Source organism: Arvicola amphibius, chromosome 2 (genome assembly GCF_903992535.2).
Source record: "Arvicola amphibius chromosome 2, mArvAmp1.2, whole genome shotgun sequence".
NCBI classification, from domain to species: Eukaryota; Metazoa; Chordata; class Mammalia; order Rodentia; family Cricetidae; genus Arvicola; species Arvicola amphibius.
In genome coordinates this window covers 7,505,742-7,530,017 of record NC_052048.2, presented here as the reverse complement: position 1 = coordinate 7,530,017, position 24,276 = coordinate 7,505,742, and the positions used below count along the sequence as shown (strand labels likewise).

At 44.5% G+C, this 24,276-nt stretch overlaps 1 protein-coding gene across 1 annotated transcript in view; it reads right to left on the bottom strand.

The window, feature by feature from the left end:
* St8sia1 (ST8 alpha-N-acetyl-neuraminide alpha-2,8-sialyltransferase 1) overlaps window positions 1-24,276 on the bottom strand; it is a 132,568-nt gene that overhangs the window by 40,833 nt on the left and 67,459 nt on the right. Inside the window, exon 3 of the mRNA XM_038320700.1 lies at window positions 3,989-4,098. Within this exon, the coding sequence (XP_038176628.1) occupies window positions 3,989-4,098 (110 nt within the window). The remainder of the gene's footprint in view (window positions 1-3,988; window positions 4,099-24,276) is intronic.

Genomic DNA, 24,276 nt, shown 5'->3' with positions numbered 1-24,276 from the left:
CCCACTTGTAACCCCAAACTCCATCCTGGCACTAACAGTTTCCTTTGGTCACAATGCCCTGAGTGCACACAGTGGGAAACACAATTGTGTCACATCCAAACCTGTGACTTCCTGTCTGGGGGCATTGGGAGGTTGCTGCAGTTCCCTGGCCACAGTTCCTCCATGACCCGACAAGGGAATAACAGCTTGGTCTGCCTTCCTGGGCCATAGGGAGAACTAAGAGAACTCTGCGAACAGTCTCTGATGTTTTAGACAGCCAAAGTTCAAAACTGTCCTGTCAGAAAGAACACAGGAACCCAACTGTGCATTTGTATCATAAGTTGAGTCTCTCCTTTCCAACTATATATACAACTTGACTCCTGCCACATCAGAGCACGTCCACTTTGCATGGTTTATTTATAGATAAAGATGAGTATTACAAATATTGTGGTCTCTGTGAGCTGCTAACTTTTCCCTACCAGTGTGCTCTAGGAGCTGGACTTGCCCACACACCCATCAGCTGACCTGCTCCCACACTCAGCCGCTCTTTCTTACGAGCCTCGTGACTCCTGCCACACCAGGCCATCCAGGCGGAAACGTCTCCATGTTGATTAAAAGTCTCCCTTTCATCTGCTTGTGAGTAATACAAAAGCTGAATGTTCTGGTAACCACACACAGGTCAGCCAGATAGCTGGTGACTTGAATATCCATTGAAAGCAAACGGTGGACACCACAGGAAGCTGGGGAGGTACTGATCACAAAGCCTACTCTGGATGCATCTACAAGCTCATGGCAATACCATACCCCATGTGGTTTCCTGAGGGGTTGTACAGAAGGGTGGACTCAGTCATCAAAACCCAGTTCCCATCAAGCGGTAGTGTGGATTGGATTGTGATTGTTCTGTCTAACTAACCTTTGCAAAGACAAGATGGTTTCCCAAATAAAACAAAGGCCTCTTAAGGACACTTTGATCTCGACCACCCTTGCTAACATCTGAGAATCAACTACAGGTTCTGCACTTTGCTAGGGAGTCTTCATAACCTGTTTTGCCAATAGCGAATTAAATTTCACGTACAAATGTTTTTTTTTTTCTTCTCTGTTCCATGGTTCATATAACTGGATCCATTTATATCGTCTACCACAGAGTAAAATCTCAAGAAAAATTTTGTCAATCAATAAACAGAGTCGATAAACAAACAAATAAAATCCAAACCCAAACAACAATAAGATTTGCAGAACTGGTTTTCTCCCGGTAACAGAGGGGTGCTGATAACAAGCTGGACTTCACATGCGGCTTGCTGGAATATGCTGACACTGCATAGTGAACCGGCTGCCTTCTGGTCTGTAAACACTCCCTTCCAGCACAATAGCAGGGGCACTTCCCTGTGTCTCTTTTCTTAGGAAAAGTGCACTATGCGCTTAGCTCCTCAATTCCTAAATTGATAATTACATGGATTTACATAAAAGGCCCATTTAATACAGTCAAATTGCTTCTAATAAGGCATAATTGTATAAAGTGTCCCAAATTTCACATTATTGCTGGTTGGCACAATTGAGAGAGATATTAGTTGCTTAAAGTGTTTCCAAAACAGTAATGCTTGTGATCCTGAAAGAGATCCAAGAGCAGAAGAGGGGGACGGATGAGGAAGGGGCGTGTTGAATAGAAGACGCCGCTCAGAAAAAACAGTTTGGGTGTGTGTGTGTGTGTGTGTGTGTGTGTGTGTGTGTGAGCATGCAGAACATTCCTCTGCACATAATCCAAAAGGCTCCAAAACTGTTGCCATGCTGTGGCTGTGAGCCACGCGGTCAGTCTTCAGCATGTAATTACTCATGCAGTCAGTCTTCAGCGTGTAATAATTACACACACGGTCATCTTCAATCATTACACACGTGGTCATCTTCAGCGTGTAATCATTACACATGCAATAGTCTTCAACATGTACCTGTTACTACTCCTGCCTCCTAAATGTCCTAGAGAATCTGAATTCAAGAATTGTTGTTCTGAGACAGCGTCTCTTGTAGCCCAGGAATGTCTCCAATTCCCTATGTAGCCAAGGATGACCCTAAACTTCCCATCTACCTCTCAAGTGCTGGGGCTAGAAGTGTGTCCTACCAAGTCCAGTTTTTATTTAAGTACCCTACCCACTGAGCCCCAGAGATTATTTTTAAAGTGCTTCTTTTGGTTAAAGAGTAAATGTGCACTTTGAAAAATGGGAAGTTGGTTTTTAACATTTTGAAGGATATGTTTAAAATATGTCTATGCAAAGATCATTATGGGATGGTTGAAGAACATGCCTAGAGGGCATTTTTCATTTGTAATCTGGGTACACTGTACAGGCAAGACTATGTGGAGACCCCTTCGCCCCCTGCATTTGCCCAGAACACATGCGGTCTAATCCCCCAGGTACTCGGCAGTTCTGAACTTGTATAGAGAGTATCAACAGCAGGTTGCGTAAAAGGCCAACCTAGTTGTGCTTATTTGAGATAAATGGGACACCCACAAGATAATCCCCGGTGATGCTTAGGCTGGCTCTTTTACATGTTAGGTTAAAAATATTCATCTTCCTAATGGTAGACACACACACACACACACACACACACACACACACACACACACACACCCAGCAGCAGTAGAATCTGCTATTGCCAAAAAGCTTGACTCCCCCTTGGGCTATAGGGTAACTGAGAGCAAGAGGAGAGACTAGTGTCTCCTCTCATCTTGTGCCCACTTTTTGGGTGCTAAAGCAGAAATGTTACTGTTCTTAGCCCTTCTCTTGAGTTACCTTAAGTTCCAGGCAAATAAAACCTCATAGGACAGGCCGCCTCCACCCCAGATGAGGATAGTTATCTATGAGGGCAAGTATGTACCCTCCAGCGTGAACAGGTTAGCAATTTAAGGGAAGACTTAAGAATTGGCTTGCCGGTCAGGATGAGAGCTGAGACAATGATGGGTCAGTGGTGGACAGAATCATGGAGCTACTTGATTATATGCAGCCTGCTGGAGCTGCTGGACCAGGCTGCTGCCTTGGAACCTCTGCTAACACTGCTTCACTTAGCGTTTAAAGGAAGCTCCTCAACTGTGATCCGGGGCAGCTTGCAGGTTTGGAAAGGGCGTAAACACGGCAATGACACAGTATTCATAGAAGCATGTATAAAATCAGAATTGACTGAGGGATATCTCCTTATCCTTCCTCTAATGGCCTAGGCAGAGGTAACAAAATACAGTGTAGGGCACCAGCTTGGTCAACTGTGCAGTTGGCATGTCCTCCCAACACTGGGTTCTTCATCAGCTTTTCAGCCTCGTGTGAAAACCCAGGGATTGGAATAGGTGCCTGACATCGCTGAGGCTCCCTGCTACCCTCACCTGCCTCTGCCTTCTGTGAGATTTATTCCACTCCTATGATGTTCTTATTTCTCCCATACCTTCTCCCATGTCTCGTGATACCCAAGCCACACTCACTGGAGCTGTAGTCCCCACCTCCCCATGCTGCTCAGTCCCTTGATCAAGATTCTTTCTGATGTGGTTTCCTCGCTGATCCTTCTTGTCATGTTCATAGTCACAACTCAGACCAAAACCCCATCTTTAGATCCCACTCGCTGCTTTCAAATGCTTCTGGGGAAAGCTAAGAAGAGAAGGGTACCCTCACAATGACTAAAATGTTTATTCACGTGGAGTCAGCCCTGAGGAAAGAGCACTTTACAAGGCTTTAATCGCCCAAGTAGATAATCTCAGGGAAGATCCCAGCACACGCTCTTCTCCCTGCTGCCCTCATGAGCAGCAGAGCTACCTCTGCTGCTGCCCAGCCTTCTCAGCTTTGAGATTCCTCAGGGGAAGTTCCCTTGCTCCCTTTAAGACACTCATAACCTCACTTGTCTATGGGCTTGAAGAGAAACTGAAGACAGGCGACAGGAGATTAATTGCAAGCCACTAGGTTTGAAAGGCCGGGGGCTTATGGAAGGGTGGGACAAAAGAGAGGACTCAGAGGCCACGCTGCGGGTGCTCTCTTACCGCATGACAAAATCTGCTTCGTCTACATGCCGGCCACAGCCGCTCGTCTTCAGAATCCCACCGTTTCCCACCACCGCGCATTTCTTCAATGGCAGCTGGAAGGGGGTTGCCTAGCAACAGAAAACAAGGCGGGTTTTCACTGCAAAGGACATACAAGCACTCAGAAATCATTATCGACAGCAGCAGACCTGAGGAATTTGAAGGCAGACTTGGCAGGGCAAAAAAGAATCCTGGGAAGAAGGAGAACATCACTGAATTGCTAAGGAACAATCTGGCCTGTTTCTTTGGGGTGAAAAAGGGCAGGGGGTAGGGGTGGGGGTGGGGAGTAAAGCAAAACAAACAAAAAAGTCCTTGGAATATATTTAAATGTAACGGCGTTATTGCTTTGTTTTGTTTTGGTTTTTCTTTCTCAAATTGGCCGAGCATACAGCACAAGGTGTTTGCATGGAAAAACAGAAAAGTCCAAACTAAACACAGGATTGCTTCTAAAGGCCTTAGACGGGAAATAAAGTCAAATAAGTTCTGTTCTCCATGTGAGTGCAAAGACACTATGAGCCATCCACTCCCCAAAAGAGTCTGGGTATTTCTTATGTTAACTGCTGGAGACAGCTAGGACACAGAAGTCAAGATTCCCAGTGTGGGGTATGAAGAGAGAAAGGAAAGGCAAGAGTGTGAACTTCAGCCACCAGCTAAACTGTACCATGAAGTTGCTGACTTCGCCAAGGAGGAAGCCTCAGCAACTGCTATGTGAAGCCCTAAAGGAGCAGGCAGTACTGTTCCCCCGCCCTCAGAGAAAGCTTTAGCACTTGGATCAGTAGAGGGCTAGAGAGACGGCTCAGGCAGTAAAGTGCTTGCCTAGTGCATGTGAGTCCTGAGCGTGAGCCGTACAACTTGTATGAAAAAGCAGAAGATGACTGTGTGTGCTTGGAATCCCAGTGGTAAGGGTGGGGTGGGGTGGGGGTTGAAGACAAGGAGATTCTGGAGCTCACTGGCCAGGTAGCCCATCAGACTCATGAGCTCCGGGCTAAATGCAAAATCCTTCCCCCAAAACAAGATAACAAAATGGTAAAGCAACTGATAAAGACACCCAGTGTTGACCTTTGGCGCGCGCGCGCGCACACACACACACACACACACACACACACACACACACGAATACTCAGGATCCTGCCAGGCAGGGGACGCAGTACAAACAAGGGCGACAGTGTTTGCTGGAAGAAACACGCCGCTGTGAGCAGCACACTCTGGGTGGCTCTGTTTAGAACTTGGGAGCCATTAAGGGACAGGTGACTTGTGTCAAACCAGACAGCATGTGACTTTCTTCTGCAAATATCGAGCTAGACTACAAAGAAAATGTTCTGTGTGGCTGAGTGCTCCCTGGAGCGCTATTTATAGAACCAGGGAATATGGAAACCCAGTAACAGTCCCTGAACGTGAAATGAATCATTTGGCCTCTCCTAGCTGGGTCAGCAAGAACTGCTGGGTACCCAGGCTCCTTGAAGCTGCTGGAACAGAACACAGTCACCGGAGTACTTGGGGGAAAGACCTTGAATAAACTCATAACTGGTCTAGAAAACAGCCAGATTGATAGGCCATGTCATTTGATGTGATCCATCGTATGCAAATGATACAGACTATACCAAAGACAAAATGGAATTAGCTCATGAATATACAATAAAAGGCTCCTGCCTAGGCATGAAGTAATAACTCAGCCAGGAAAAAAATTCCCAAGAGTCTCTGCTTTCATTGGTAGCTGAAGGGGGCACTTAGTCCAATGTGAGAAGATTTTATTCTCTTGATTTCTAGTGGTAAAATGAACAGCCAGAGCTATGTAAATATTGGTGATAAATATGTGGTGTTTGGAGTGTAATGTCTAAGCATTTGCCTACTGGGAGAAAAGAACTGCATTTCCACAGCAGAGATCAGCCCAGTAAATTGCTCCCGAGTGAGGTCCACGAGGGGAGATGGGCAAGGGAAAGCAGTTTGGTTTTAGAGCAATGCATATTTTTCTTAGTCGTTCCTAAAAAGAAAATCTGGAATCAACACTCAAAACACAGCGATATCTCCCATCAGTGAGACGGAAAGCTGGGGACTGATGCTCATGTCGGCTTGTTTGTATATTCCGCAATGTTTTTCGCGACATGTGAGGGGATAGTGACAAAGCAAAACACGTGTTTCCTGGGCACTCACACCCTATAACAGAGAAGGATAAAGGAATGTGGGGGCAATGAACTGTGGGGCACATGGTGAGGTGGTTTGTGGAGAGAAACAGGGCATAGGCATAAGAGGGTCTGGACACACTTCCTGAGAGGAACTACAAAGGTCAGCAGGTGATCAGCCACAGTGCTTGGAAACCCTTGAGCAGATTCCTGTAGGAGTCAAGAATGTGAGAACTTAGGGATGTGTAGAGCCGCCTGGTACAAAGACCTCGAGGAGGGAGCATCATGGGGTGAGATGGGGGTCAAGAGCTGCTTTGTCTGCAGATGGGTTAGGAGAGGGAAAGAGAGAGAGAGAGAGAGAGAGAGAGAGAGAGAGAGAGAGAGAGAGAGAGAGAGAGAGAGAGAGAATAAAGACCAGTAAGAACGTGTGGGGAGGGTGGTGAAGGAGGCCATAAAGACAGTGATTTTTATTCTAAGATGAGAACCAAGTCAATGGAAATGGGCAGGGGGTGGCATCATGACCCACGCTGGAGTGAGAACAAGCTGAGGAAAGTCTGGGCAGGAAAAGGGGCCAGGGAGGAGTCTGGTGTCATATTCCTGACCAGGGACTTTAGTGACCTGGAACAGCAGACAAGAGAAAGGAAAGAGGTCAGATTCTGGAAGGATCGGGAGCAAGTGCTGAATGGATTTGCTGGTGTGCAGAAAGAAAGGAAGGAGCGAGAAAAAGAGAGGAATAGGGAATGGCGCCAAGATTTTTGTTTTCAACAGATGACCAGCTGCTTTCTGGGCTATAGACCACAGTAAGAGTGTCTGAGGACTGATTAAGAAGTCAGCATTGAGAACATCAAGGGTGCTGTGACCTTCAGATGTCCAAGGGGCCTCGTCAGGTGTGTGACTAAGCACACAGGAACTGGTCTGTGTGAGGTAGAAATGGAGAGTGTCTCAGTTAGGGTTTCTATTGCTGTGAAGAGACCCCATAACCACGGCAACTCATAAAGTAAAACATTCAACTGGAGTGACTGGCTTAAGAGTTCAGAGATTCAGTCCATTATCAGCATGGTGGGTCATGGAGGCGTGTACGCAGACATGGTGCTGGAGAGTAGCTGAGCGTCTAAGTTCCAATCACCAGGCTATGGGACGGGGAGCAGATGTCACAAGCCTCTATGTTCTGTTCCCCCCTCCGCAGGGAGGCCATACCGTGCAGGATGCTGTGGGACAGAACAGCCTCTGCGACCCGGGAAGAGCAACCCACACAACTCCCAGCCCGTTTCCATTCCTTGTCTCCCGCCACCAGAGTTCATGGACTTGTCTATGCCTTGGCAATTCCAGATTTCCTGTGCTTCTACCGACAAAACAAGGGGCAATTTGTTTAACTGTCTAACTTGATCTTAACAATAAAGAACCATTTTATTAGCAGAAAAATTAAGGAATAGATGTCTACACCCTTAGCATCACCCCAAAGTCCTCAAGCACAACTTGAGGACTTAGGAAAAAGGCAGTGAGCTGACTTTCACCTGACACTTGCTCGTGCCTTCGTTTTCTTAACTGCTGGACTCACAGAGGAAATTCATCTCACTTCATTTCAATAGATGCTCTCAAGTGCCTGAGAACACTCTGCCAGCAACTCTAATACACCAGCAAACAATAACACTACACCAAAGCTTTCAACGAGAAAAACCTAATTGGGAAAATACTGTGGGTGTTATCTACCTCATACTAATGGGGTAATCATATCCTTTGTCTAGTTTAGGTCCAGGGTGCTGGGCAACAGTTGGGGCTGCCCAGAATATTAAGGGATCTCCTTCTAGCATACTTTACATGGGACAAATCATGTGACTCTTAGGATTTTTGAGGGCATGTTTTTAGAAAAGCCTTCCATGCTAATTTTTTGATGTATCTCCTTTCATGTTGCTGTGGCCACGTATGGTAGTGAGCTGCCACACCCCTGCTCATATTAATAAAAAGTATTACTGCAAGTGAAAGGATTGATCAGGACATTAGCTAGATGAAACACAGTGATAAGCTCATCTGATTTAGAGTCCCACTTCCCAGGCACCTCAACTTCTCAGTGCCCCATAGGAAAGCAAGTGTGATCAGAACGCTCTAGTCAGAGTTAAAGGAAGATGAGGTCATTGAACACCACCAGGAAACTGTGAAGTTCTATATGCATATATGATTTGTACACTACAATACATTTATTTATGTAAAAATCAACATTACTATATACAAAGTTAAATTCCTTCATGGGGCATTACTGAGGGGATTTGGATAGAAATGTCCTCCCGTTGACTCACTAGTCTGACCTCCAGCTGGCAGTGCAGTTTGGGAAGTTTTTGGAACCTTTAAGAGAAGTGGAGCCTCGTTGGAGAAAGTGTGTCACTGGGAGTGGGCCTTGAGTCTGGATAGCTTAGGTCTACCTCCTCTTTACTCTTCGTTTCCTGAGCATGGGTTCAATGTGATGAGCCAGCCTCCTGCTTCTGCCAGTGCCTTCCCTGTCTGCAATGATGGAGTGTGTCCCCCTGGAAATGCAAGCCAAAAAACCCTACTTTTCTCTTAAGATATTATTCAGGGTATTTTCTTCCAGAAAGGAGAAAGTAAATAAGGCGCTCGGCGTTTTACTAAAACATGGCTATATATACCACATCTTTGTATGAGATCACTTTAGTTTAGAGGATTCACATAGATTTTTAGCAAAATCAGATTTTCAAACCATTGGTCCCTTTGAAGGTGTATCTACAACACATAAAAAACTATGAGATTTAAAATGTGAGGGTTTTTTTTTGTTCCGAAGCTTTTGGAACCTTTCTCTGTCCAATCAAATACTGACCAGAATGGTTTCGTGTGTTCCATGGATTGGTGGCCGAGCAGCCGAAATGCTTTGCTTTGATAAACACCATGACCAAAAAGCAACTTATGGAAGAAAGAATTTATTTGGGGTTGTGGCTCCAGAGGGATAAGAGTCCAGTGTGGTGGGGAGGCGTGGCAGCAGGAGTAGGAATCTTCAAACACACGTGTGAAGCTGAGACGGGAAACAGGAAGTAGCGAGAGGCTGTGAATACACAAAGCTGGCCTCAGGATGATGCCCTTCCTCCAGCAAGGCTGCCCCTGCTAACAGTACCACCATCAGAGGATGGAGTATCCAAACAGCTGAGGTCAAAGGGCAACTCTGTAGAGCACTTTCTCTTCTTCCACATTTAGGTTAGGGTTAGGAACCAGACTTTGGCCACCAGGCTTGCCTAGCAAGCACCTTTAACTGTTGAACAATCTTGCCATCCCTGAAAGCCATAAGAACTTTGTCAGCCACCAACTCCAACAGGCAACTGTGAAAATATCCTTGGCCAACAAAATGACTTGTGAAAAAAATTCATCAGTATCTGAAAACTGAAGCCTGGGGGCTTGTGCCTTATGCAAACAGTACCAGAACACCCCTGAATGGTTTTATAATTAAAAGAATGAAGAAATGCCAATCAGAGTCAGTCACAACGTCAGATGCCTCCACTCTTCCTCCCTCCCTTGGGCTGTCTCCCCAGCCAAGTGTAGAGCCAATGCTGTGACCTCAGTTCCTGGTACAAAGAGATCAGTGTACCCACTCACCCATCTTAGACATAACCATTGTCTAGAGTGAGTGTCCTAGCCTGAATCACTGCTGCTGTGCGGAAACACCGTGACCCTCAGAGGGTGGGAAGGAAAGGGTTATTTGGCTTATGCCTCCATATCACTATTCACCATTGGACCAAGAGTGCCAACACAAAACAAAAAATCCACAATAAAAGCATGGAGTATGGCCAGGCAGTGGTGATACACGCCTTTAATCCCAGCACTTGGAAGGCAGAGGCAGGCAGATCTCTGTGAGTCTGAGGCCAGCCTGGTCTAAAGAGTGAGTTCCAGGATAGCCAGGGCTGTTATAAAGAAAACTCATCTTGGAAAACAACAACAACAGAAAAAAAAACCACATAAAACAAAACAAAACAAAAAAACATGAAGTTTTTTGTGTTGTTTCCATTCATTGCTTTCATGTTGGTTTTCCTTTTTCTTTGCTCATTATTAGCATAATTCTGCTTTCTAAGACAGGGTCCACTATGTGATCCAGGCCAGCTTTCAACTAATGATGTAGCTGAGGCTGGCTTTGCACTCATGATCCTCCTTCTTCAGCCTCCCAAATTGCTAGGATAGCAGGTGTGATGCCAGACCTGACTCCCATGGTTTTATGGTTAATGCAGGGAAGATCTGATCGTTAGAATTCTTACTGTATTCTCCTGCCTCAGTGTGATGGTCTTCAGTACACTGAATGAGTTTTGCTTGCCATTGACTCTTCTGCCAGCTTCCTCCCCCACTTTCTAGTTCCCCTTGCTAGCCCTAGTTTATACTTTTTGCTTTGTTGCTCTTTCGTAGGGTGGATATCATAACAATTTAGGAACAAATACTATTTTCAAAGTTCAAAATAACGGAGCTACCATAGCTAAGATTTGCTGATTTCATTATGAATGTAACTTCAGGTAGTACTCTCTGAGCTAAGAGTTGATGCAAATTTTCGCACTTAACAATACAAAGGGGATAAAACTGGAAGGAAGGGTTCATGCTTTTGTTGTCAGTGGGAGCAATGAGGTTTGATGATTATTTGTTTGTTTACATCATTTCCCTCCAACCCTTTTCTCCTTGATGGTAACAGAGAACAAGGCTCCCTTACATAGTTAAAGGTTAAAGCCAGAAAAACATATCTCTTAGCCATCAAATGAGACTTTAGAAAGAGTGACTGCCAGTATTAAGTATGGAGCTTAAACATATCAGACAAGTAGAAGTTTTGCACTGCTAACCTTTTAAATGACCCCAATGATTGTCAGCACCATGCCAACTGCTTTTAGTTGCCATGTCAAAACATATGCCCACTTTTCTTGATGAAGATTTCAAGTTTTTGACCATAAGGACATCAACGCACCCCTCCCTGCATCCAGCCCAATTCTTTCTCTTTCCCCTCAACTACCACTGGAGATGGATGCCCACACTTAATTATAATTCACTCACACACATAATTTAATTTCTTGCACATATGTTAATTATACCCTCAACCTAAGCGTCTAAACACACCCCCTCCCTTCTTCACGTCTAATTATAGCCCCCCTCTTATGAATGTAATTACACTATCATCCACCCATCTAATTATGCCCTCCTCAACATATTTAATTGCATTGCCCTGTTCAAGGACCTAATTATATTGGAAGCAACACACCAATTAAGCCCCAACCCTCCACCAATATCCCTCAGATGCATATAACTGTGTCTCTGGCTCAATGGCTTCATTTCGTCAACTAAAGATAAATAGTTTCCCAGAAATAAAATCCCTAACAAGTAGGGTACCCTCTGGCCAAGCAAAAGAGAGATGCCCTTAAGTCAAAGAAGTCCCAGCTCTTTCCAAGAGGTAAACCAGAATGTGTTTGCCCTTCCCATCATTTGACGAGGTCCTTGGGGGTCCAAATTAAATTTCCAGCAGCATTCTTCCTTTTCATGCAGGAGCATGTGTGTGATGAACAATATCTAGTAATTAGTTCATTTATTTAAAGGACAATGCTTCTTATGACAGATATTTAGTTATTGAATTCTGTTTAAAATATTATCCCAAGCTTTCTCTAGGGCTATGTAAATACCAACTGTAGAACACTTGTAGATCTCTTCATTCAAAGGCATTTAACAGTGGCAGTTGTGTGAGAACAATTTCCCTACAACGTCAATGCTGAGGTTGGTATCCCCTCTCTACTAACATCATTGAGATTTGAGAAAGGTAAGTCAGTAGCATGTTTTCTATAGAACATGCAAAACTGGGAATTGAATCATGTGAATATTTATATATGGAGCATTCTCTGTGTTGGGAGGGCAGAACTCAATGTTGGGTATCTTCCTCAATCACTCTCGACCTCATCTTTTAGAAACAGGGTCTCTCACTGAACCTGAGCCTTGTAGAGTTGGCTAGACTGGAGGGACCTTCCTGCCTCTACATCTCCAGTACTGGAATTATAAGTAAATGGCATACCAGGTTTTTGATGTGGGTGCTTGGGATTGAACTCAGGACCTCTTGCTTGCAAGGCCGCCATAAACTGGTACTTTTTTTCATTAAAATTTGTTGTTAAAACCACTATAAAAAAGTAACGCTTTGAAATTTTGCATATTTGTATACAATCTTTCAGCTGAGGGCACAACCCCATATGATATGACTCCATGTGACCATTCAGAAGACTTATTGATCATCTCTTAGGCATTGCCCAATTAATTATTTATTGTTATTTCTGCCTGCAGAGTGCCAAAGCAGAGACAGAGACTGTACCTTACACTGTGCCTGTGTGTGGCTCCATTTTAGAATTCATCAGAATTTACTGGAGCTATTGTTTCCCCTGTGGTATAAGGAGATATAAGAGCACATAACATTTCAAAGTAGCAGGAAGTCTCCTCCATGGTGGGACTGAAAGCAGGAAGGACTGATGCCCCCATCATCACTAGGCCCTATATTTGCATACCCTTCACTGGGAATGGCCTAGAGAGCTACATCTTCCTGTTAGTATTTTCTCAACCTGTGGGTCAGGGCACCATTAGCAAAACAAAACTATTTGCATTATGATTCATAACAGTAGCAAAATTATGAAGTAGCAACAAAAATAATTTTAGGGTTGGGGTCACCACAACATGAGGAACTGTATTAAAGGGTCTCTGCATTAGGAAGGTTGAGAACCGCTGTGTTAGTGGGTCTTGCCCCTGAACCCCATCAGCCTTCAACCAATTCCCAGCTACAATGTTTCCTCTCTTATTCTGTTGACCCACTGTTCTGTGGGCACACTAGTGCCTGCTCCATGAGCTCTGAGGACTAAGGAGACATACCTGACACAAAGTGGCCCATAGTCCCTATTAAAATTGTGTGTGAACCAACAGGCCCTTGGTATCATAGACTAGAAATCTTGAGCTGGTTTCTGTTTGGTTCTCTTTCCAAATCATCATACCACCTAGTGCTACAGAGGTTCTTGAATTCTTCCCCTCAATGTAATTAAGAGCACACATGAGTGCACACACACACACACACACACACACACACACACACATACACACACACACACACACACACACTCAGTTACAGGTTACATATAGATGGTCTTTAGTTCATCCCCATGATATATACATAGTCATTCATGTTCTAATTTTTCCAAAATGAAGCGTGGTGCAAGTTACTTTTTCTTAAACTAAAATTCCCACCATGTTCCCTCAGACACAGATCTTCACTAAGGTATCCAGAACCCACCACCACCATGAACTTCCTGCTTGTTCTTTTGCGCCCCCAGATTAACTAGGCAGATATCCAGCATCCCCTCCTCTCCTTTTGCATATGTCTGCTTCCTCAAACACAACCTGAATGTGCCTCCCTACCTTGGAAGCTGCTGCAGCACCCTTATCCCCTCCTGTTTTCCTTCCTTCATCACCTCCCCCACCTCCCCATGGGATTGTTTTCACCCTTCAGATCTGCAGGTACCATGCCAGATAGGATGTACTCACACGCCCAAGGAACACTTGATGGTGCAAACACAGTTGATGCCAGTTAGAATTTATTCGTGCTCAATGAGTCAGAGCTGTGTGCATTGGCTTGCAAATCTATATGGAGTCGGGTAAAACCATTTCTCTAGCACTTTGGGAAGTTTTGGGTTTATTGTCTGTTATTTTGTCTCAAACCAGAAGCCTCTGTTGATGTTTCCAAACAAGGCAGTTCATGGAAACCACCCCCAGCACACAGCAAAACCACCACCAAAATGTCAGCAGGAGGACGCTGCTGACAGCAGAGCCGATGCCTGTCACTGATTTCCTGTTCTCTCACTTATTTCTGGAAGTGACCTTGCCACCAAAAGGAACACAATAGTACTCCTTCCTCCCATTTCCCCCAAATCAAGAACTACAAACATCAAGCAAAATTCAACTAAGGACATTTGACAAGTTTTTATTGTCAAGCACCCAGCTACTGGGCGCTGTGCAAAGGGCCAAGTCGAAAATCCTGACCTCTGGCTTAGTGTTTGTTCCATTAAAATTTTACATGAATTAAGACTTCCACATTGTCTTCAGCTATAAATATTGCATATTAGTCAGTAATACAGTGGATTGCTAAACTGTTAATCCAATTTCACTGATTAGAGACCTGAACTAACAGTCTAAGATCAGCTAATGAGTTAAATATTTGCATTGAGAAAAGAAAGCAAGATTGATTGATCTATTAAACAACCAGGACATAAAGCATCAGATATTTTTAGGAATAATGCTGCCTGCATTTTCCCTACTCTGAAAAGCATCAAAGGGAGCGAGGTGACTCCTGACCACCCTTTATTCCTAGCTTGGCTTCCCAAAGTATCGCGAGGAGCCCCTTGATATGTCTCCAATCACTTAAGTGACCTCTAAGTTTCCCAACTAAAATCACCTGATTGACTTCATTCTGCCTCGTAGCCACCTTCTCTCCATTTTTCATAATGTGGTCACCATAAATTGGCCTCTCCAGCACCCATACTTACGATGTATATTTTTGGAACCTGGGCTGACTAGTTTTATGTCAACTGGAAACAAGATGACTCATGGAGTCATCTGAAAGAAGCCTGAATTGAGAAAATTCACCCATAAGAAAGGGCTATAGGTAAGCCTGTGGGTATTCTTTTTATGGATGTTTGATGCAGAAAGGCCTAGCCTATTGTAGGTGATGCCACCCCTGGGCTGGTGGTCCTGGGTGCTATAGGAAACCAGGCTGGACAAGACATGAGGATTGAGCCATTTAGCAACATTCTTCAGTACCTCTGCTTCAGTTCCTATCTCCAGGCTCCTGACTGAGTCCCTGACCTGAATTCCCGCAGGGACAGAGGGTGACTTGAGAGTTGTGAGCTGAAATGAGCCATTTTCTTTCTGAGTTCCTTCTGGGCAGAGTCTTCCAACAGCAATAGAAAAGTCGCTAGTGCAGTCTCGTTCCCACCCATTCAAACACCTCTGGGGAGAGCTGGGAAACTGGAAGTGTCCCATAATATTCTGGTATAAAATCAATCAAATGCTCTCAACCCCTCACACACATCACTGTCAACTGGAATGAATTTAGATTTCCATGTCATGATAGGCTAGCCAGTTCAGAGGTCCCCATCCATGGCATGACAGACTACAAAGTTCAGAGGTTCCCAACCATGGCATGATGGGACAGGACAGAGGTCTCCATCCATGGCATGATGGGACAGGACAGTCCAGAGGTTCCCCATCCATGGCAAGATGAGACTTCACGGTCCAGAGGTCCCCATCCATGGCATGATGGGACTTCACAGTCCAGAGGTCCCCATCCAATGCATGATGGGACTTCACAATCCAGAGGTCCCCATCCATGGCATGATGGGACTTCACAATCCAGAGGTCCTCATCCATGGCATGATGGGACTTCACAGTCCAGAGGTCCCCATCCATGGCATGATGGAACTTCACAGTCCAGTGGTCCCGATCCATGGCATGATGGGACTTCACAGTCCAGAGGTCCTCATCCATGGCATGATGGGACTTCACAGTCCAGAGGTCCCGATCCATGGCATGATGGAACTTCACAGTCCAGAGGTTCCCCATCTTGTATTCTTGCTGAGAACATTTCTGGGTTAACTAGAATTTGATCTCTTTGATGGAGAATCCCAAGGAAAATTACCCAATTCTGTTCTAGGAACCAAAGGTCAGGTTATGCTAACTAACTTATCTTAGTTCCTCTTAAGTTCCTCTTACTTCCTTCCTACCTGTTTGTGTAGAACCCCCTCCAGCTAACCGCTTATCTTAGCCTCTGTCAAACTGCTTACTTCAAACAGAAGTGTCCCTGCAGCTGTCAAGCAAGATGCCTGTCTTTAAAACTGGTTATAAACTGTGTCTGAGTAGCCATCTCTGGTGTGCTACCCATTAACAATGGAAACACACCTCCTTCTGTGTCTCTGTGTCTGTCTGTCTCTGTCTGCCTTTCTATCTGTGTGAGTGAATGTATATGCATGTCTGTGTGTATGTATATGTGTGTATGTCTGTGTGTGTCTGTCTGTGTGTGTCTATCTGTGTGTATCTGTCTGTCTGTCTGTCTATGTGTATGTTTCAGAAAAGGCTGAATAGGAGGGAAGACTCACCTCCTCAGACTGCACAGATCTATGACCTATGGTCTCCAGCTGAATAAAAGGGGAGCATGAGAAGAATGCAGGGTTTCACTGCTCTCTGCTTCCTGGCTATTCCTATAACTAGCTGCCTCACATTCCTGCCACAATGGCTTCCCCCACCTACCATAATGGCTACTCTCTCAAACTGTAAACCCAGACAACACTCCACTGGCAAGTATTTGGTCATCGGAAAAGTGAATAATACTCCCTAGGCATACGTGGGAACCTGAGTTCAAATCCCCAGCACTCACATAGACAGTTAAACGCAACTGTATGCATCTGTACCTCCAGCATGGGAGCTGCAGACAGCTAGGTCTTGAGAAATTACTGGGCAGGCTTGCTTAGGCAGAAAAATGACAAGCTTTGGGTTCAGGGAGCGACTCGTGTCTCAAGGCAATGAGAGAGCAGCAGAGGAAGACACTGGGTGTTCTGTTCTGGTCTCCACAGGAGGACACATGGGATCACTCACAGCCCCTCAAATGCACACACCAAGATGTATAGCACCCAAAGAACTGTACATTCACACAAATGTGGGCAGGTACAGATATACACAAAATGTTGGCAGGTGCTTCACATGGTTTTTCCGCACGGTAGCAGCCAGATGAAGCTCATCTGGAGGACAGATGTGGTTTACATGGGCTTCTCTAGAACTGCAAGAATACAGCAGACTCAGCGACTCAGAGAGTGCTGCTCATGGTCAGAGCAAAGCTACTCAGAAAAGTACAGGAATATTCGTGTTTTAGGGGACTTTTTGGCTTTCACTGAGAAAATCCCCTTTTCCTTCTGGAGCTCAGACAAAATTAGAGAACCCTTTGGAGGGTAGTTAGAAAAAGATAAACCCAGAATTCTATGGGGCAAAAAAGTTCCACAGGGGTTCTGAAAAGTTCCTCTCATTTCTATTGAGAAAAATGTTAATATTCACTCATGACTTCCCGTGGTCCCTCAGCCTTGAAGGCTTAACAGTGTATGCTGGTTCTCTTTCCATTTCATTATACCATCCTGTTATTCAACTGCAATAGCAATTCACAATTTAATCAGTTCCTTAATGCTGAAGATTTTCTGTCATGTTTGGCACACCTCTGACTGATGATGGGGCGCCTAACCCTTTGGTGGTTGAGGCAGTAAAATCACAAGTTTCATGGATAACAAAGAGACCTTTGACTGGAATTGTTGCCAATTATGGCAGTGATGGGGGTGGCTATCAGTTAAGTCTATTCTCGCTTTGATATAGACACTAAAGTTTGAAAAGTTTTGCAGAAATCACCAGACCAAGGCATCTTCAAGACCCCTTTAAAAGATACATTCATTAACCCAATCTGCACAGTGTTTCTCCTGTTGCCCATGACCTTGAGCACTGGCCCAATCATTTTGTTCAGAGATGTCTTAGAGACAGTTGTGTTCACAGGGAAGACTATTGCTGCCTCAACTTCCTCATCAGGCTTTCTTGGGTTGCACTGATAAAGTATTCATCTATTTCTACATGGAAAATTCAATGAGCTTCCCCAGATCTCATTACAATGGAAGAGATTTTATTGCACCATAATCATTTTAGAATGTATTAATCAGAGGGGAAAGGCAAGGCTACATAAACAGCTAAAGCCAATGATTTGGATTTCAACAGGGCTGAGTCAAATCCTGACTTGGCCACGGCCTGGAATCAGCATCTAGAGAAGTGGTTCTCAACCACCCTCACACTACGACCCTTAAATATAGTTCCTCATGTTGTGGTGATGCCCAACCATAACACTATTTTTGTTGCTACTTCATAACTGTAATTTTGCTGCTGTTATGAATCATAATGTAAATATCTGACAGGCAGGATATCAGATACTTGACTCAGGTTGAGAACCACTCATATAGAATGAAATCCTAGCCCATAACTCAACATCTAATCTCCAGTACCCATGTAAAACAAATAAAAACAACAGCGAAAATCAGCTAGGCAGGGCCTTACATACTGATCGCCCCAACAATGGCAGGCAAAGACAAGCGGCTTGCCAAAACTTCAGGTTCAAGGAAGAGATCCCATGTCAAGGGACTAAGGCAAAAGTGTGAGAAAGACATGCCTGACAGCTGCTTTCTACACTTGCACACATGTGGATGCACACCACACACACACACACACACACACACACACACACTCACATGCACACACAAAAAGACTCACACATACACATGCACATGCACAATTATAAAAATACAGTCAGCTTACTCAATCTCTAGTGTATTTTTCTAATACACATGAGTTTTATTTGTTTCCTAAATATTTTACCTAAAATGTTACATCTTGAGAAACCAAATCCATGTATTTAAATAAACTTATCTACTATCTCTAACCCAAAATAAAAACATTGATTTAAATTTTAAAATGTTCCAGATGCTGTGTTCCTCTACACGGGCATGCTTATCTACTCTTTTTCTCTTCCCTGGGTTTTCAGGATAACCTATAAAGCAGGGGTTTCATCATGGCATCCTCGTATACATGTGCCACTGTGCTCTATTCTCATGACGATACAGTTCACTTAAAAACTCTCATACCCCCAAACTCCCAAACTCACCCCACCCCCGCCCTCACCCCCATGCCCACAGCTTTTGCCCTGAAATCCTGTTTGCTTCCAATTCCCAGGAGGATCTATATATGGCTTTCTTTAGGTTCACCTTGTTATTTGACTTCTCTGGGCTTATGAACTATGGGCTTAATGACCTTGGTTCATGGCTAGAGTCCACAAATGAGTAAGTACATACCAAATTCATCTTTTTGGGTCTGGGTTGGGGGAAGGGGACAGGGGGAGAGGGAAGGGAGAAGGGAAGGACTGGCAAGAGCTTGGGGGAGAGGGAGGGTGGAGATGGAGGAAGGGCAGATATAGGAGCAGGGAAGAAGATATCTACATTAAGGGAGCCATTTTAGGGTTGGCAAGAGACTTGGCTCTAGAGGGGATCCCAGGTGTCCATGGGATGTTCCCAGCTAGGTCCTTGGACAGCAGAGGAGTGCCTGAACTGGCCTTGCCCCACTATCACACTGATGATTTTCTCGAATATCACTATAGAATCTTCGTCCGGCAACGGATGGAGATAGAGACAGAGACCCTCATCAGAGCAACGGACTGAGCTCCCAAGGTCCAGTTGAAAGGCAGAAGGAGAGAGAAGATGAGCAAGGAAGTCAGGACCGTGAGGCGTTGGTCCACCAACTGAGGCAGTGTGTCTGTTCTAATGGGAGCTCACTGTCTGAATGAGCATGTGATCAAACTGGACTCTCTGATTGTGGCTGACAATGGGGGCTGACTGAGAAGCCATTGATAAAGGCACTGGGACTTGTTTTTATGGCATGTTCTAGCTTTTTGGGACCCTAGTCTATTTGGATGCATAGCTCCCTAGGCCTGGATGTAGGGGGGAGGACCTTGGACTTCCCACAGGGCAGGATTCCTGGCCTTCTCTCAAGCAGGGTGGGAGAGGAAGGAGGGGGTATGGGATAGGAGGGGATTGGGAGGGGGGAAGGAAGTGTAAATAATTGAATGGAAAAATAAAAATTAATAAAAAAGGAACTCTCATAGTTGAATATGGGTCATCCTAGAACCTGGGAGGCTAATTTAGAAGGATCATTGAAGAATGACGCCATCGTGGGCTACAGAGTAAAATTCAGGCTAGCCTTGGATACAGTTTGAGACTCTCTCTCAACAAACTCAGAAAGATTGGAGGGGGAGGGCTAATGTGTGTAGAGGTTGGAAACACACTGAATGCATACATGTGCTGGGTAGAGAACTATAACTAGTAAACGGAAATGAAGGTACAAAGTCACTAGAATGTCCATTCTTTTTTTCTTTTTTCTTTTTGTCCTGCGCACATGCATTTGATCTTCCTTACACTGTCTCTTGCAGCAGCGGCTTACTTTTCTCTTAGGGAGGGCGGTTGCTCTATACAGGAAGTGAGGAAAGGTGGGTACTTTGTGTATCTGGATGTCAGGGAGGGGGCTGCCTCTCTGTGTTTGGGTTTCTTAAAGATGCCGAAATTTCCCTCTTCTTGCCAACCAGAACTCAAGGAAAGTAAACCTTGGCTGTTTTGTTGGCTGCGGCCTAAAGGGACCCTTCTGCTCATACATCCTTTAAGCAATTCTACGAGAAAAAAGAATTCACGGACAGCATAATTTTTGAGGCAGAACCATTTTTTTGAGTATACTATACATGATGCCAAGCCCACAAGAAACCCTGTCAAGTTTGGGGCTGGCCAGTTTGCTTCTCACCGCTTTTCAAGCATGACTTCATCAGAGAAAACTTTGCAGGCAGACAGGATGACATTAAGCATGAACCCTGTATGTATTCATGTGTATAGACAGATATTCTACAGCCGTCTTCTAGATGGCATGGACACGCACATTAGGCACAACAGCAGAGAAGTGGACCATAGGTAACTTAGGTACCTTAGTTCCAGAGGTAACTTAGAGGCAGCTACTCCTCTCTTGGCCTCTTCTCATCTATCAAATGAAAATAAGTTTGAGAAATTACATCTACTTATTAAAATTATTAAATAAAGGGCTGGAGAAATAAGCTCAGGGGTTAAGAGAGCTTGCTGTTCTTCCAGAGGACCTGGTTTTGTTCTCAGCACCCAGCAGCTCATAACCCACCAACCACCTGTAACTCCAGCTCCAGGGCGTCTGAAGGCCTCTTCTGGCCTCTGAGAACACCTGAACACAAATGGTTACACACACCTGCATGCACACATGCACAGGTACACACTTAAATTCATTTTTAATGACTAAAGTACAATGAAACAGTATTTGCTACCAGGGTCTTAACTAGGAAGACGCCAGGGACTCACATTGCTCTGAGAACATCTTGCTTTTTGTCATTTTTTCCCTAAGCAGTCCTCTTACCCTGCCTTCCCACCCCTTAGCCCTCTAGACCCTCCCAGAGTTCCCTAACTTTCTGACACCCATCTGGCAAAGTCAAAAGGTATTTTTTATCTATCAAGAGTTTTGTGATACAGCATAATCCAAGACAGAAATTTTCCATTTCCACTAAGTATGTTCTTTCCAAAAACATGGCAATGATGGGCAGCAGTGGCTCTCTGCTTTCATTAGTGCAGTGCAGTGGCCTTTGCCCCAAGGTTTCCTGGCCCTCAACCTTTGTCTTCCCAATCCTTCACTGCTTCTATTTGTTCTTCAAACAAAAGGCCAGCCATAGAGCTGCCTGATGCCTTCTGAAGCTAATGGCTGTAACTGACTTAAGTTTTGACCTATGACTGGCTGACTCTTGAGAACTGCAGAGCCCCCAGGTACCTCTATAGGTCCATCTCCTTAACACACAATCACAATCTGAAAATGTAACTTTAGGGGATTGCTTAAAGTGACTTTTATTAATCCCAGAAAAATCATTATATTTAAGTCAAAGAACTGCTGTTCTACTCCTTGCACATCCAGCCTCGACTATAACCTGGCTGAAGCCCTTTCAGGGATTCAAGTTCCCAGGAGTTGAAAAATTGTGACAGTCTCTGGCAAAGGGTTGCTGAGAAGCTGTATCCACTGGCCTGCTTCCTAAACATGTTGGCTCCAGAGGGCTTCACAGCGAAGGTATTTCCCTCTGCAGCTGAGCCAAGATAACTCGAAAACAAGCAGGCTGTATGTTAATTTAAAAACACGAATCCCACTCATGTAATTTGTGGGGAAATAGGTCCAGAATGCCCAAAGATCGAAAGGCTGAAATAAGACAGAACACCAAGATGCAGAACTAGGGATGAAAGCTGAACAGAGACTGAGGACTGGGCCCGGGCTCTCAGTGCCCTGCCCTACACGCTTTCTGCGATGTCAGTCTGATTGGAAGATGGGCAGAGTCAAGCCACACCAACAACTCCATCTACAGATACAAATCTCCTGACAAAACAGTCATTTCCCTCTCTCTGTGTCTCACAAGATTTAATGTCTCACAACACCTGAGACTTGACGTATGAGCACACAGGAGCGACATGGAGCAACAGTGTTCAATCAAGGCTTGCATGGAAAATGTCCTCCCATGGGATCGTGTGTCTTAGCATCTGTTCTCCCAGGACCTCTGTTTGAGGAGGCGGAAGACACTTTAGTAGGGTGGAGAATAGCAGAAAGGAGTCACCGCCTGGGGCAGCCTCACTTGTAGCTGGCCTTTGTCTGGTTTGCTGGTCCAAAACCAAGTGAGCAAACCGTCTGCCACTCCTGCCACTGTGGCCACAGCCCCAAGTCCACCATGCCTTCCTGGCCATGATGAATTGTATCCTCAAACTGCAATCCATACCATATCCTTCCTCCTATGTTACTTGTTTTAGGTATTTGAGCAACAGGAAAACACACAGTAAGGAAAGGGACTCATTGCAACCCAACTGACAATACCCACATTCTCTTCCCTGAGGTTTTAGGTTGGGAGTTCCCAGACATACTTCTTCCAGTGTAGAGATGTCCCCTCCACTCTGATAATGAACCCCAAGTCTCTACGCAGCAGCACAGAGCAGAAGAGTAGCAGAAAGCGGCCAGTGAGTGAGCAGCCTTCTATTGCAAAAGAGACCTTGGCAGAGCAACCAAACAGGATGCGCAGGATGCTGGGGGTGCCAGGCAAACGTAAACAGATAACTAATGGGCAAAACGTGGAAAACTGAACACACGAGAGATACTAATTAGATTCTGAGCTTGTTCAGATGTGTTTCAAATGAAAAAATTGTCAGATGGATGTTAATAATTTATGGGGAAAAAGATAGAAATCTAACTTAATTCATTTATTAATTCATTCTGCTAAAATTTATTAAGTCTCTATTATTCTAGGCACAATGTTATGTACAGAGATACTACCAACTGAATAGCCTCTGTAGGAACTTTCCAGGGAAGTGGAGAAAGGACCCTGAATCAAATAAGAGTCAACTCATGCAGTGAGGCTGCCCCCCCCACACACACACACAATGAAATTCAAACAGAATTTAAAAGATAAACATACATTAACAAAGAATAGGCCCGGGGCTTCCAGGAAAGGGGACTATGTGCGGGAGTCTCTATCAAACAGGGGAGCACACATGGTATTTATGAAGGCCAGTAAGATAGAGTATAAAGACAGGTTCTGTGGAAACTGTTCCTGGAGGCCCAGAAGACACAAGATGAGAAGGATGTGGTAGGCACTAAGGAGTTCGTCTTTGTCCTAAAACAAATGGGACACTAGCCGAGAGCTGAGAGCAAATCACAGGCAGGCAGAATCTCAACTTATACTTTAAGAAACATAACTCAGGCAGGGCAGCAACTTAGAGAATGGACCAGAGAGGAGGCCAGATCTGATATAAGAAGATCGACAAGGGACGTTCGGAGAATTCTGAGCAAAGATTCCTTATTAAGGTATATTAGGAAGCTAATCTAAGTTAATGATGACATTTTTTAATGAATATAAGAAAAGTGTCCTTAAGTTCTGTGGACTGAACATTCCTTCCAAATCCCAGGTTGAAATTTAATTATGGCATAATATCATTAAGGGACAGGGCCCTTTAAGAGATGATTAAGCCACAAAAGATTCTGTTCTTCTCACTCATAATTAATGCCATTATGGAAAGAGTGAGTTGGCCACTGCTTTATTAATAGCTCACTACCCCAGCAAAAATACTATCAGATTTAATTACAATCACCTTGACCTCAATACGCTTTCTAACCTTAATAATCAAATTTCTGAAAACCCTGAGTTTAGATTCATGAGAAATCAAAATTTTATATTTAAAAAAAAACTATTCATTTTCAATGTAATGTCCTCAGAAAGCACTCTCCATCCTAAACTCTTCCAATACATCCATAGAACCATTTTCTAGCAAGCTGCCAAGATAATGCATTAACAATTCCTTTAGGTAGTCAGGTTCCATAAAGTTAGACACAGGGGGAATAAAACCTGATGTTCTTATCTGGAAAACTCTACTGCTTTGGGGGACTGCATTATCAATTTCCACAGACAACTTGAATTCCATCAGGAGTCCAGAGGCT